Here is a 15,614-nt window from a genome sequence, read left to right as displayed (position 1 = left end):
AATTGACCTTTTGGATAACTTCAGTGAAGGAAGGGGAGGGGGAGGAGGGGAGAGGTCACCTGAAACTGAACTGGCCTGTCTTTTATCCAATTTTAAACAACAGTACTTTATTTTACACTGCCAGGACCAGCCAAATGTTTGAACCAAGCCCACAGCCACCTCTTTAGCCAGATTGCTAGAGGACCAAACCGGGCCTGCAACTGACTGTACCCCACCACTTGCCGCCGCACAGGGAGGGGGACATAGCAGGCCTGTGACAGGGCCCAGCCAGAGGCTGGAACTTTTATTCCCCCAAAGATGTCCAAATGAACAACAAAAACATGGAAAACAATGATCCACATTGAAAACTGCTACCAGGTTTAAAAACAGGACAAGACAAAAACCAAAGGCTGAGTCGGGGCCTAGTGAGCCCCCAGCTCACCCTTACCAGGACTCCAATTCTTCCCAGGTGGGCCTGCCACTCCTGTTAGGAAAATGGAGAATGGAAAAGGAATAAGCCACACATTATCAACAACAGGCAAGGACTGTTTATTGAGGAACAGCAAGGGGCACACACCTTCCCACAGGACTGGAGATTGTGACAGGCTTTGAATTTGGGGGTGGGCTTATATAGGGTTTAACAAGAAAAAGGAGCTTGGTGGCCAAGGGCAATGTCCTTGGCCAACCCCACAGTGGAATGATCCACCTGGGGTGAGAGGCTATTGTCCCCTGGGGACTGAGGGTGGTGTACTTGGCCAGGCCCAGGTTGGAATAACCTGCCTTTGGACAAGCATGTGGTTAAGCCTGTTCATGTGCACACATTGTCTTGCTTGACCTGAAGGAATAAGGCAGGAATCAATCCTTCAGCTCCCACTCAGCAAGCCAGATTCTCTGACCCATGTTGGTAGTCAGACAACACAAAAAGACAGATAAGACAGACAAGGGGCCACACACAGCACACATTACTTCTCAAAGAAGTCCCAGGAGGCACATGGGTGACAGCCCATCCTAGCTTCAGACTCAGGAAGGAACACTACATCCAGCATTCCACTGAGTCTCAGCAGATGAAGGCCTGCTCAAACTCACCTCCAGAGGGTTTCCAAATGACTCTTGTCTATGTGGGTGCTCTGCAAGCAGACACTTGAGGGAGGCTTGGGGAACATCAGGGCTAGAGAACATCTCTTAGTGGCAGTGGCCTGAGGGCCAAGGCATTCACCTACAAGAGAATTTCCCAGGGGCCAAGACCCGATGCCATTCAGATGCATCATCTTGCTGGGGCCTCCAAATGTAATAACCTCTGAGTGGAGAAATTCACAGAGGCATGGCCAAAGGTGACAATGGAGCCTTTATTAGCTGGCCAGCAACTGCACTGTCCCAAGGACTAAGAGCGGCACTGACTTTCAATGGGGCAGGATTTATAAAAGCTAGAACCACACACAGGTGGTGGTTAAGCAAGCAATCTGATTTACAGAGGCTTAGAGGCAGGGATATTCTTCAGATGCTGAGCCTTAAAGATAGTCAGAACCAGACAGAAAACATGTTCCTGACACAGCTGGAGACTAAAGATTTGGGCCTGGAAGTAGGGTTCAACAAGAAACAGAATGCTGGGTTTTCACAGGGACACTGGTCTCCGGCTACCATAGGTGTCCAATGAACATGTACAGGTTGAATAAATGGAGGAATGAATGAACTTTCCATAATTATTTGGTGATGAAACAGAGCAGGGACTTTAAGGGGATCTAAGTGCGACTTCAGGAGGGATAAGACATGAGAGGGGACTATGGTCAGAGATTGGAAGAAAAGCGAGCACACACCATTAATAACATTTCCCAGGTGAATTTATTAACTCAACACTCCCCCAGATAAGGGAGGGCTTTGGTGAGAGGAAGAAAACATCTTCTTGGGGACCTTGCTGGTGAATAGGCCCTCAGAGAGCTTTCTATTTCTTGTGGATGTTCTTATGAGTAGTCAGCAACACGGAGACCAGCAGGGATACGAATTCCTCAAAGCTGACCATCCCATCTACATTTTCATCCAGCTCCTGGAATATTTTGTTGATTGTAGCTGGATCTTTGGTGTTCTAAGAGAAAGAAAAAAGAAGAAACTCTTGAGCTCAAAACCTCCATGTGAGACTCTGGCCCACAGCTCTCTGACTTCTTATTGCTCAGGGCTCAGGCTAGGCAGGCCCAGACATATGAAGCCCCTCAACAGCACAAGACAAGAACAACAAGGCCTACGTGTCATGAGCCATCCTGGAGTCACACAAGGCTTGACCTAGAACATGCTCTACAGCTCACTCACTCACCTCTCCCTTGCCCTGCATCTCTCCACAGTACTTCTAGGGAAACAGATCCCAGGAGAAGAGTAAGCAAAACCAAAGGGATAGAGAGTTCCTGAGAGGGGGCAGCTGAGGCCCTGTGCCACCAATATCCTTGAGAGTTCAAAAGAGGGCAAATATCCACCCCAAAATCCCCCCTCCAGGATCTGCCGTTCATTCCCTCTGCAAGGGAGACCAGGAAGTTGGAGATGAAAGAGCATCACCTACCTTGATGGTGTTTGCAAGTTCCCTTGTAATCAACATCCTCGTCTCATTCTTAGTGAGGGTCTCAGGATCACCTGTCAGAACTGAGTACTTGTGGAAGATGTTGACGATGCCTTCCATGTGATCTTCCAGTGTAAGCATCTTCTCAACTTCACGTTATCCTCTTAAAAGACAATGGAGATCTAGTGGAAACTCCTCACCAACCCGTTCAACATCTACTGCCCCCTCTTTCTGCCTCTAGGGCTTAGAGAAAGCATGAAGTCCTCCACACCTACCCTGTTTGATCCATAGTGACATTGTATGTAGACAGGATAGGGAAGAAAAGGACATGTGACCATGTGTAAAGTCTGAAGAAGGAGGAAAAAACCTTCCAATTGGCCGTGGTGCCCCTACCACCACCACCACCACCACCTCACCCACCAGGCAGGATCCTTTGGAAGTTATCGCTCACTCAAGCTCATCCAGGAAGGGTTCTGGGTTGGCCTGGCTGTTCACTTTCCCCAGGTGATAATCGATCATCGCACCTCCACCTCTCCTAAGTGCTGGTCTGGTCTAAAATTGAGCCCAAACTACAGTGTCATCCCAGAAGTACCAAGGTAAGCACACACCTGTGGTTTCCAACACTGTGAATGCAACATGGCCACCAACATCCACAAGCCCTAGACAAGGAAAGGGTACTTACCACTGAGTGCTCAAGTGTAGAGCTTTAGCTAGAAATCAGCACTCATGATGGATACCTGCCCAAGAGGCTTTTATAAGACAGTGCAGGCTTCAACTTTAACCTTGGGTGGAGAAATCTCTCTCTGATTCATCTTGAGAGAGTTGCCTAGCAGTGCTGGGTTGCTCAAGAGCAGCTTTGAACCTATGGCTTTGACTGTATCAAGAGCCTTTCAGGTTTCAGTTGGCCTGAAGCAAAACTCTACACCACCACCACCCCACACTGAAGTGTTGTGCGTAATTCTGGCACTGACAAGGACAACTGTTTTGCTGGGGGATAAATCGTATTTAAAAGTTATGTAACTAAGTATCAAATCCAACCTTGTCTGCCTTTAAAATCTTTGCCACTACAATTTTCCCCAAAAGTGTCAATGGACATTTTTTTAAATCCTGTTTATCCATCCTGTTTTAGAAATAAGATTTTTGGTAGAGGTGGAATGTCTTGTCTCTATTTCTGATCTTTTCCCCCCAATTTTTCTTAATACATTCAATTCCAAATTGACCTCTTTAATAATTTACGTCCTCGGACTTTTCCAGAAGCACTGTGTGAAAAACACCAGGCTAAGCTCAGGAACAGAAGAACAACAACTAAGAAGAAAAGATGTCCTTCCAGAACTTACAACCAAATGGGTTCAGACACGTTTCTAAGCCATAACACAGAAAAGTCACCCAGTGAAAGAGAGGAAGTGCCAAGGACAGTCAGGATGACCAGCTGATGGCTTGTCCGTGTGAGGCTAGGGCCCATGTCCACCCAGCCCTTGGGCTGGGACCAGGGCTGCTTGCCAGGCCAGTGTGGAGCCCCAGGAGGGCTCTTGGGGCCAGCTCTGGGCCCTTGGGCATCCTTGACCTCTAAAATCTTTGTCTTCATCTGTGGGGTGATTCCACCGGCCTCAATTGTTCCTGGAATTAAGCATAGCCTCAGCTCCTGGTGGAGTTCAACATAGCCTCAGCTCCTAGTGGCTGCAGCAGCCTGAGACCATTAGGAAAGGACCAGGTCCAGAAAGATTGCCCTTTCTAGAACAGGAGCTTCAGTCTCACTCTTAATACAGAAGACCCCCTCCCCCCACCCAATGCTCTTAAATCCCCCAATCTTAACAGCAGGTTATAAAGTAAAAGGTAAACAAAGTACCCTATTTATAGACTACCATGGGGGAGAGGGGAACAGGAAAAAAAAAAAAACACATCCAAGTACGATTTAAAGGAAATAACAGCATGACACAATCCAGTCCACTCTCTCATAGTGTTTTTCCCCTGGGAGGGAACACGGCTGTGTCCTGTGTCACTCCTCCCACTGACCCTGGGCCAAGCCAGTTCATTGGCCTAGTTTCTTTTTCTCCTTTGCATAGTGACTGTATATTTGTTCTTCACAGAGTCATTTGGAGGATTAGATCATAGTAAATGAAAATGGAATATAATATTGCCTGCTATGTATAAAGGTGAATTTTAAACTAGTAGAGTCATTCCCTCACTTTCATTCTGAATGTACCCAGAAAGAAGCCCTTTAAATGTGCACCCAGTTCCACCCCACATTCTCTCCACTCCTGTGCCCAGGCCCACACTGGAGCCATGTGACTAACCAGGAGAATAAATAATGTGAAACATTGTTCAATGTTTTGGCCATCAGGGAAAAGCATAGCGATCAGCATGGCTGGGGAAGGGTTGGAGGCATAGGTAGGCTTTGGGTCAGTGGGTCAGCCCTTCTCACTGGCCACACATCACCTGGGCCTCAGTCCAGCAGTTCAGGAATCAACTTTTCTTATCTAGGGCAGGGGCAGCGAGGTGTGGCCAGGTGAGGGGAGGTAGCTGCCTGCAAGTATGCCAGTTACCTAGGTAACACAGGAACTGACTGGGCGGGGACCATAGACAGGCCAGGGGCATCTGCATGGAGCCCTCCCAGGGTGGACCTTACACAACACAGCTGTCTCTTAGGTCAAAGTCCTTGGTGAGCATGGACCCCAATGGGGAGCAGTGTTTAGAAGAGGATGCTGACGGGTGCTGGAAGTTCATCAGCCCTAGGGCTCTCTCACACAGACTCAAAGAGGGAGCTCCAGCACCCACCGTGTCACCCACCAGTCCTTCAACGAACATGGAATTCTTCATCCACGGAGTAAAAGGGTTGATCACCTGTCCGTAGGGGAGAGTTTGGGATTAGAAGGCTCCTCAGAGGTGATCACCCCGGGCTCAGTCAAGCACACCTAAGAATCAGGGACCGGACATCCCAAAGGGAAGTTGAGTCCACAAACTGAGGGAACAGATTGTCCACATGTGAGAGGCAGAGGGATTCAGTGGGGGCCCGGGATGCTCAGCCAACCTCTAGCTCTCACAGGTGAACACAGGCATGATGAAGGGGCTCTCCACACACCCCCGCCACCCACCGGGAGTGGTAGGATTGTTGACTGGCTCAAAAAGATCATGGGTTGGGGGAAAAGGGAAGTAAATTAACCAACCAGCTTCCTCCCAAATTAGTACCAGGCCCAGCACAGGGACTTGCACACACACACACACACACACACACACACACACACACACACACATACACACGGACAAAGCGCTATGTGAATACTTTCTGTACCTCCTCAGCCCCCTCGCTGTGAGAATTGCCACACTGCTCACCTGTGAAGCAACCTTTCCCAGAGAGGACCATGAGGCCCAGCCAGGGACTGCCTATAAAAGCCAGGGCCAACCTTCTCTGTCAAAGGCTCTGTGGGGCTCTGACTCTGGTAAGTGAACTGCCAGCTCTTCAGGGAGAAGCCTACAAGTTCTTTCTTTTCTCATCTTACCCCACTTTCTTCCAAACCCTCTGCCTAAAGCCTTTCTTAGTTGACCCTGCTCACTTTGTAACTTCCTTCACATCTTCTTACAGCCTTGTGCCCTCAAATGCTTTGCTTGGTGGCATTCTCTACTACACTGCCAGTCATTTTCCATGTGTGTGTGACAGACTCCCCATTCAGTGGCAACCAGTGCTTTATTCTCATTTTTAGTTATTTATTTCATTGATTCCTTATTGTTAGCTTTTTGTGCAGTTGCTGGAGTTTGAAGTCAGAATATTGTACTCTCACTCAGATTTTCCACAAATGGTTAGCACTAAATGTACTATTTTTCTTTTACAGTTAATTAAAGATAGAGTCTTCTAGACATTTCTTCCCAGGCTGCCTTGAAACTCAATCCTCAGAGCACAGCCTCCTGAGTAGCCAAAATGACAGGCATGAGCCACCATCACCGCCCTTACTCTCCTATTTTGGCCTCTCCTTTCTGCCAGAGACCATCTCAAGGAAGCTGGGCAGCCTGTTTCTCTAATTACCCAATCTTTGCTTCTCCATTATTCAGATCGTGCAAGAAGATGGCGAACACAAAATCACAGATGGAAAAACACTTAGACACTGTCAGCAACGTTTTCCATCACTACTCTGTCCACACTTAAAACTGGTACTGTCATGGTGTCTGAGGTGGGGAACCTCCCATCCTTCCAAGAGTCCACCACTCAGAGACAGTCTCAAGTAAAAAGATGGATTTGTGGGGGGAAGTTCTCGATGGACAGGTCCCAGGTTTCAGAAAACATATAACACAAAACAGGACAGTGGCACAAAGACTTACTTCTGGAGGATTTCCAAGTACTGACAAACCAATTCAGCTCCAATGGAGAACTGATTTGGGACTCCATGGGACGAGAGACACAAGACTTGAACATTTGCCATGGCTTAATGGCGCCTGAGCTCGCTTGCCCTAAATAGGGTCAGGTCAGAGGGCAGGGTAATAGGAAGCTCCCAGTTCCAAGCATTTCACAGACAGGTTCAGGAACCTATATGCCATGTACCAGCCCCTGTCTCTTGGGGTTCAGACTCCCATTACCTGGGGATGGGGCTTCCCTTCCTGTAGGAATTCAGGCACACCCATCAAGAATTTGTGCCAGAATTTTTTTTTGGGGGGGGGGCGCCATTATTGTTTGTAAACAATCTTCTTGGGCTTCTGAGCAGAGAGGGCTAGGGAGATAGTGGAGATGGAGTCAGCTTCTGCCCTCTTTCACTGGCCAGATCTGACCTCCATGACCTAATATTACTGCACCAGGTTTGAAAACAAGACAAGGCAAAAACTGAAGGCTGAGTCAGAGCCTAGTGAGCCCACAGCTCAGCCCTACCAGAATTCGAATTCTGCCCAGGGAGCCTGCCAACCCTGTGAGGAAAATGGAGGAGAATGGAAAAGGAATACGCCACATGTGATCAACAACAGGCAAGGACTATTTATTGAGGAACAGCGAGGGGCACACACCTTCCCACAGGACTGGAGATTGTGACAGGCCTTGAATTTGGGGGTGGGCTTATATAGGGTTTAACAAGGAAAAGGAGCTTGGTGGCCAAGGCCAATGTCCTTGGACTGGCCCACAGTGGAATGCTCCACCTGGTGTGAGAGGCTATTGTCCCCTGGGGACTGAGGGTGGTTTCCTTGACCAGGCCCAGGTTGGAATGAGCTGCCTTTGGACAGGTATGTAGTTAAGCCTGTTCAAGTGTACCCATTGTCTACTTGACCTGAGGGAATAAGGCAGGAATCAATCCTTCAACTCCCACTCAACAAGCCAGACTCTCTGACCCATGTTGGTAGTCAGACAACACCAAAAGACAGATAAGACAGACAAGGGGCCACACACAACACAGATTACTTCTCAAAGAAGTCCCAGGCCTGAATCTGGCTTCAGATTCAGGAAGGAACACTACATCCAGCATTCCACTGAGTCTCAGCAGATGAAGGCCTGCTCAAACTCACCTCCAGAGGGTTCCCAAATGATTCTTATCCATGTGGGTGCTCTGCAAGCAGACACTTGAGAGAGGCTTGGGGAACATCAGGGCTAGAGAACATCTCTTAGTGGCAGTCGCCCGAGGGCCAAGGCACTCACCTACCAGGGAAATTCCCAGGGGCCAAGACCCGATGCCATTCAGATGCATCATCTCGCTGGGGCCTCCAAATGTAATAACCTCTGAGTGGAGAAATTCACAGAGGCATGGCCAAAGGTGACAATGGAGCCTTTATTAGCTGGCCAGCAACTGCCTTGTTCCAAGGACTAAGAGCGGCACTGACTTCCAATGGGGCAGGATTCATAAAAGCCAGAACCACACACAGGTTGTGGTTTAGCAAGCAATCTGATTTACAGAGGCTTAGGGGCAGGGATATTCTTCAGATGCTGAGCCTTAAAGATAGTCAGAACCAGGGGCTGGGGATATAGCCTAGTGGCAAGAGTGCCTGCCTCGGATACACGAGGCCCTAGGTTCGATTCCCCAGCACCACATATACAGAAAACGGCCAGAAGCGGCGCTGTGGCTCAAGTGGCAGAGTGCTAGCCTTGAGCGGGAAGAGGCCAGGGACAGTGCTCAGGCCCTGAGTCCAAGGCCCAGGACTGGCCAAAAAAAAAAAAAAAGATAGTCAGAACCAGACAGAAAACATTCTCCTGACAAAGCTGGGGACTAGAGACCTGGGACTGGAAATAGGGTTCAACAAGAAACGGAATGCTGGGTTTTCACAGGGTCACTGGTCTCCGGCTACCATAGGTGTCCAATGAACATGTACAGGTTGAATAAATGGAGGAATGAATGATGAACTTTCCATAAGTATTTGGTGATGAAACAGAGCAGGGGCTTTAAGAGGGTCTAAGTGAGACTTCAGGAGGGATGAGGCATGAGGGGGGACTATTGTCAGAGAATGGAAGAAAAGTGTGCACACACCATGAATAACATTTCCCAGGTGAATGTATTAACTCAACACCCCCCCACACCCAGGCAGGGCTATGGTGAGAGGAAGAAAACATCTTCTTGGAGACCTTGCTAGTGAAAAGGCCCTCTAGAGCTTTCTATTCCTTGACACCAACACGAAGGCCACCCAGTCTAAGAATTTATCAAAGTTGATCAATAGATCTGCATCATCATCCAGCTCCTGGATTATTTTGTCAACTGTTTCTTGATCTTTGGTGTTCTAAGAGAAAGAAAAAAGAAGAAACTCTTGAGCTCAAAACCTCCATGTGAGAGTCTGGCCCACAGCTCTCTGACTTCTTATTGCTCAGGGCTCAGGCTAGGCAGGCCCAGACATATGAAGCCCCTCAACAGCACAAGACAAGAACAACAAGGCCTACGTGTCATGAGCCATCCTGGAGTCACACAAGGCTTGACCTAGAACATGCTCTACAGCTCACTCACTCACCTCTCCCTTGCCCTGCATCTCTCCACAGTACTTCTAGGGAAACAGATCCCAGGAGAAGAGTAAGCAAAACCAAAGGGATGGAGAGTTCCTGAGAGGGGGCAGCTGAGGCCCTGTGCCACCAATATCCTTGAGAGTTCAAAAGAGGGCAAATATCCACCCCAATATCCCCCCTCCAGGATCTGCCGTTCATTCCCTCTGCAAGGGAGACCAGGAAGTTGGAGATGAAAGAGCATCACCTACCTTGATGGTGTTTGCAAGTTCCCTTGTAATCAACATCCTCATCTCATTCTTAGTGAGGGTCTCAGGATCCCCTGTCAGAACTGAGTACTGGTGGAAGATGTTGACGATGCCTTCCATGTGATCTTCCAGTGTAAGCATCTTCTCAACTTCACGTTATCCTCTTAAAAGACAATGGAGATCTAGTGGAAACTCCTCACCAACCCGTTCAACATCTACTGCTCCCTCTTTCTGCCTCTAGGGCTTAGAGAAAGCATGAAGTCCTCCATACCTACTCCGTTTGATCCATGGTGACATTGTATGTAGACAGGATAGGGAAGAAAAGGATATGTGACCATGTGTAAAGACTGAAGAAGGAGGAAAAAAACCTTCCAAATGGCCGTGTTGCCGCCACCACCACCACCACCACCACCTCACCCACCAGGCAGGATCCTTTGGAAGTTATCGCTCACTCAAGCTCATCCAGGAAGGGTTCTGGGTTGGCCTGGCTGTTCACTTTCCCCAGGTGATAATCGATCATCGCACCTCCACCCCTACTAAGTGCTGGTCTGGTCTAAAATTCAGCCCAAACTACTGTGTCAGCCCAGAAATGCCCAGGTAAGCACACATCTGTGGTTTCCAACACTGTGATTGCAACATGGCCACCAACAACCACAAGCCGATGGACCACTGAAGGACCCAGACAAGGAAAGGGTACTTACCACTCAGTGCTCAAGTGTGAAGCTTTAGCTAGAAATCAGCACTCATGATGGATACCGACCCAGGAGGCTTTTATAAGACAGTGCAGGCTTCATCTTTAACCTTGGGTGGAGAAATCTCTCTGTGATTCATCTTGAGAGAGTAGCCTGGCAGTGCTGGGTTGCTCAAGAGCAGCTTTGAACCTGTGGCTTTGACTGTATCAAGAGCCTCTCAGGTTTCAGTTGGCCTGAAGCAAAACCCTACACCACCACCACCCCACACTGAAGTGTCTTGCATAATTCTGGCACTGACAAGGACAAATTTTTGCTGAGGGAGAAATCGCATTTAAAAGTTATGTAACTAAGTATCAAACCCAACATTATCTGCCTTTAAAATCTTTTCAAGTACAATTTTCCCCAAAAGTGTCAATGGACATTTTTTAAAATCCTGTTTATCCATCTTGTTTTAGCAATAAGATTTTTGGTAGAGGTAGAATGTCTTGTCTCTATTTCTGATCTTTTTCCCCCAATCTTTTATTAATACAGTCAATTCCCAATTGACCTCTTTAATAATTTATGTCCTCAGACTTTTCTTCATTCCCCCAGAAGCACTGTGTGAAAAACACCAGGCTAAGCTCAGGAACAGAAGAACAACAACTAAGAAGAAATGATGGCTGTCCTTCCATAACTTACAACCAAATGGGTTCAGACATCTTTCTAAGCTATAACACAGAAAAGTCACCCAGTGAAAGAGAGGATGTGCCAAGGACAGTCAGGATGACCAGCTGATGGCTTGTCCGTGTGAGGCTAGGGCCCATGTCCACCCAGCCCTTGGGCTGGTACCAGGGCTGCTTGCCAGGCCAGTGTGGAGCCACAGTAGGGCTCTTGGGGCCAGCTTGGGCATCCTTGACCTCTATAAACCTGTGTCTTGATCTGTGAGGTGATTCCACCAGCTTCAATTGTTCCTGGAATTAAGCATAGCCTCAGGGACCAGGTCCAGAAAGACTGCCCTTTCTAGAACAGGAGCTTCAGTCTCACTCTTAATACAGAAGACCCTCTCCGCCCCCCCCCCCATGCCCTTAAATCCCCAGGTCTTAACAGGAGGTTATAAAGTAAAAGGTAAACAAAGTACCCTATTTATAGACTACCATGGAGGAGAGGGGAACAGGACAAAAAAACACATCCAAGTAAGATTTAAAGGAAATAACAGCATGACACAATCCAGTCCTCCTCTCTCATAGTGTTTTCCCCTGGGATGGAACACGGCTGTGTTCTGTGTCACTCCTCCCACTGACCCTGGGCCAAGCCAGTTCATTGGCCTAGTTTCTTTTTCTCCTTTGCATAGTGACTGTATATTTGTTCTTCACAGAGTCATTTGGAGGATTAGATCATAGTAAATGAAAATGTAATATAATATTGCCTGCTATGTATAAAGGTGAATTTTAAACTAGTAGAGTCATTCCCTCACTTTCATTCTGAATGTACCCAGAAAGAAGCCCTTTAAATGTGCACCCAGTTCTGCCCCACATTCTCTCCACTCCTGTGCCCAGGCCCACACTGGAGCCATGTGACCAAGCAGGACAACAAATAATGTGAAACATTGTTCAATGTCTTGGCCATCAGGGAAAAGCATAGCGATCAGCATGGCTGGGGAAGGGTTGGAGGCATAGGTAGGCTTTGGGTCAGTGGGTCAGCCCTTCTCGCTGGCCACACATCACCTGGGCCTCAGTCCAGCAGTTCAGGAATCAACTTTTCTTACCTAGGGCAGGGGCAGGGAGGTGTGGCCAGGTGAGGGGAGGTGGCTGCCTGCAAATATGCCAGTTACCTAGGTAACACAAGTACTGACTGAGCGGAGACCATAGACAGGCCAGGGGACTCTGTATGGAGCCCTCCCAGGGTGGACCTGACACAACACAGCTGTCTCTTAGGTCAAAGTTCTTGGTGAGCATGGACCCCAATGGGGAGCAGTGTTTAGGAGAGGATGCTGAGGGGTGCTGGAAGTTCATGAGCCCTAGGGCTCTCTCACACAGACTCAAAGAGGGAGCTTCAGCACCCACCGTGTCACCCACCAGTCCTTCAACGGACATGGAATTCTTCATCCACGAAGTAAAAGGGTTGATCACCTGTCCGTAGGGGAGAGTTTGGGATTAGAAGGCTCCTCAGAGGTGATCACCCCGGGCTCAGTCAAGCACACCTAAGAATCAGGGGCAGGACATCCCTAGGGAAGTTGAGTCCACAAACTGAGGGAACAGATTGTCCACATGTGAGCGGCAGAGGGGTTCAGTGGGGGCCCGGTATGCTCAGCCAGCCTCTAGCTCTCACAGGTGAACACAGGCATGGTGAAGGGCTCCCCATCCCCACCCCCTCAGGAGTGGCAGGATTGTTGACTGGCTCAAAAAGATCATGGGTTGGGGGAAAAGGGAAGTAAATTAACCAACCAGCTTCCTCCCAAATTAGTACCAGGCCCAGCACAGGGACTTGCACACACACACACACACACACACACACACACACACACACACACACACGGACAAAGCGCTATGTGAATACTTTCTGCACCTCCTCAGCCCCCTTGCTGTGAGAATTGCCACACTGCTCACCTGTGAAGCAACCTTTCCCAGAGAGGACCATGAGGCCCAGCCAGGGACTGCCTATAAAAGCCAGGGTCAACCTTCTCTGTCAAAGGCTCTGTGGGGCTCTGACTCTGGTAAGTGAACTGCCAGCTCTTCAGGGAGAAGCCTACAAGTTCTTTCTTTTCTCATCTTACCCCACTTTCTTCCAAACCCTCTGCCTAAAGCCTTTCTTAGTTGACCCTGCTGACTTTGTAACTTCCTTCACATCTTCTTACAGCCTTGTGCCCTCAAATGCTTTGCTTGGTGGCATTCTCTACTACACTGCCAGTCATTTTCCATGTGTGTGTGACAGTCTCCCCATTCAGTGGCAACCGGTGCTTTATTCTCATTTTTAGTTATTTATTTCATTGATTCTTTATTGTTAGCTTTTTGTGCAGTTGCTGGAGTTTGAAGTCAGAATATTATACTCTCACTCAGATTTTCCACAAATAGTTAGTACTAAATGTATTACTTTTTTACAGTTAATTAAAGATAGAGTCTTCTAGACATTTCTTCCCAGGCTGCCTTGAAACTCAATCCTCAGAGCTCAGCCTTCTGAGTAGCTAAAATGACAGGCATGAGCCACCATCACCGCCCTTACTCTCCTATTTTGGCCTCTCCTTTCTGCCAGAGACCATCTCAAGGAAGCTGGGCAGCCCGTTTCTCTAATTACCCAATCTTTGCTTCTCCATTATTCAGATCGTGCAAGAAGATGGCGAACACAAAATCACAGATGGAAAAACACTTAGACACTGTCAACAACGTTTTCCATCACTACTCTGTCCGGCTGGGGCACCCAGACACCCTGAACAAGAAGGAAGTCAAACAGCTGGTGCAAAAAGAGCTGCCAAACTTCCTCAAGGTAGAGTTACTTTGGTTCAGGAGGGAGGGGGGTGAAGGCTCGATTGGCAGTCAGCAGGTCCTTTCCAGCCTCTTTCCTCAGTTCTGTCAGTAGAGGGGCTAAAGGTTAGTTGGCACCAACAGATAGGAGATTGGTCACTTGAGCATCTGCAGTGTGTGCCACCTTGTTCTGGGCACAGGGACAAGGTGGTAAACAGGAGCTCATTCTCCCAGTGGGGACAACAGTGAATGAAAATAGGTAAATCTGATGTCACTCAGTAAGTCCCTTTAGACAATAAGAGTCCTATATGTAGGCTACCCTAGGTGGGGCAAAGGTGACAGGGTAGACAAGGGGCCCATTTTGAAGAGTTGATATTTGAGTGCTTGGTTGATGGGAAGGCAAGGACCTGAGGGTGAACTCTGGCAGGAACATGAGGGCCACTAAGCCTCAGCTGAGAACCCAGAGACCAGGATAGAAACTAGAGGAATCTAGAGCACATGGAATGCCCTCAGCACAATGCTGACACGGTACTCAAGTCAAATATCAGTGTGTTCCCTGGGTTGGAAAATGCTCAAGCAATTCTAGAGGGGAAAAAGGAAATTTTCTCCACCAGCCTTTTTGTTCTCTTGTCACCTTGGGGCACCAAAGGCCTGGACAAAGAAGGCTGGAATAGAGGAGTCTCAGTCTCAGTTCTAGCCCTAAAGCCAGTCATCAGGGAGCCAGTACCTAGCTCTCCTGGAACCCTTTCCTCATCCTGATAGAGTAGAGGAATGCCACCATGGGAGGTATTAGAGCACTGACAGCTCACCAGCAAGGTACTGAGTCAGAATAGACAGAGGGAAAGGGGAGAGGAAAGAGAGGGAGTGACTGAGAAGGGGGAGGGAATGGGACAGCCAAGGCTTTATGTCAGACCTGAATTTGCACCTCTACTCTCCTGCTCCTGAGGCTTTTCCACCTGCAAAATTTCCTATCCAGTTTGTAAGACTCAGTTTCCCCAGGGAAGAGACTATTTCTACTTGTTATTAGAAAGTTGCTATAAGGACCAAATGAGAAGACATTTCTAGAGTTACGGATTGTCTGAGTTTCTTTTGTAAAATATCCATAGTACTCAAGTTGTAGGCTGTCTAGGGAATAAATCAGAAAATGTTTAGTGTCAGTCCTCTATCATTATAAGGTTTTCCTTATGTATTTGCCATTGGTCATTCTCTGCACTCCCTAGTCTCCACACCTGGCCATACCCACCCCTATCAGTCTCCTTTCCTACATCTACAGAAGGAGAATAAGGATGACAAAGAAATAAATGAAATCATGGAGGATCTGGATACAAACCAGGATGATACGCTGGACTTCGATGAGTTTGTGATCCTAGTGGCAAGGGTTTCCAACACTTTCCATGAGGAGATGCACAAGAACGCCCACGGGTAAGGCCACAGCCATGAACCAGGCCTTGGGGACGGCAGTTGCCAGGGTGCTGGCTGTGGTCAAGCTCATGGACATGGCCATGGTCATGATCATGGCCATGGCCACGGCCACAGCCACTAATCCATGAGGCTGGCCACTCTGCACCTGCCCAACTAGGGCCATAAGGAATGTCATGTCACACCACCTTGGCTGTGGGGAGTGAAGATGAAAGGAAATAAAGTCTTTCTCTATACCAGTGCTCTTCATATTTGTGTTCCCTTCCCAACTCGTCCTCCTTGGAAGTCTAAACATTGGGCCTCCCTGCCCTTGTCTGCCGCTCTATGCATCCATTGAATCATCAGAAAATGAGAACAAGGCCAGTGGTAGGTGGCTCATGTCTGTAATCCTATGTACTCAAAAAACTG

The 15,614-nt window shown here is 48.3% G+C and overlaps 2 protein-coding genes across 3 annotated transcripts; one reads left to right on the top strand and one right to left on the bottom strand.

Moving 5' to 3' along the window:
• Nucleotides 1-1,799: 1,799 nt before the first annotated feature.
• On the bottom strand, nt 1,800-10,362 carry LOC125344875 (protein S100-A12-like). Of its 2 annotated transcripts, XM_048337179.1 has the most exons (3): nt 10,111-10,362; nt 9,662-9,821; nt 1,800-2,059 (listed from the first exon to the last, which is right to left on the bottom strand). In XM_048337179.1, the coding sequence occupies exons 2-3, from the start codon at nt 9,797-9,799 to the stop codon at nt 1,919-1,921; spliced, it is 279 nt and encodes a 92-aa protein (XP_048193136.1). In that variant the 5' UTR covers nt 9,800-9,821; nt 10,111-10,362; the 3' UTR covers nt 1,800-1,918. The 2 variants fall into 2 exon arrangements, 1 of the variants encoding a protein (XP_048193136.1); XR_007209663.1 differs by lacking the exons at nt 9,662-9,821; nt 10,111-10,362 and adding an exon at nt 2,525-2,561 and having other exon boundaries at nt 1,977-2,059.
• Nucleotides 10,363-13,194: 2,832 nt separating this feature from the next.
• On the top strand, nt 13,195-15,213 carry LOC125344873 (protein S100-A9-like). The gene is made up of 2 exons (XM_048337178.1): nt 13,195-13,809; nt 15,061-15,213. Exons 1-2 carry the CDS (start codon nt 13,516-13,518, stop codon nt 15,211-15,213), a joined length of 447 nt encoding a protein of 148 aa, XP_048193135.1. The 5' UTR covers nt 13,195-13,515.
• The last annotated feature ends 401 nt before the right edge of the window (nt 15,214-15,614 follow it).

The sequence above is a fragment of the Perognathus longimembris genome, unplaced genomic scaffold (assembly GCF_023159225.1).
Source record: "Perognathus longimembris pacificus isolate PPM17 unplaced genomic scaffold, ASM2315922v1 HiC_scaffold_4570, whole genome shotgun sequence".
Lineage (NCBI taxonomy): Eukaryota > Metazoa > Chordata > Mammalia > Rodentia > Heteromyidae > Perognathus > Perognathus longimembris.
This window is presented reverse-complemented; position numbering and strand designations above follow the sequence as displayed.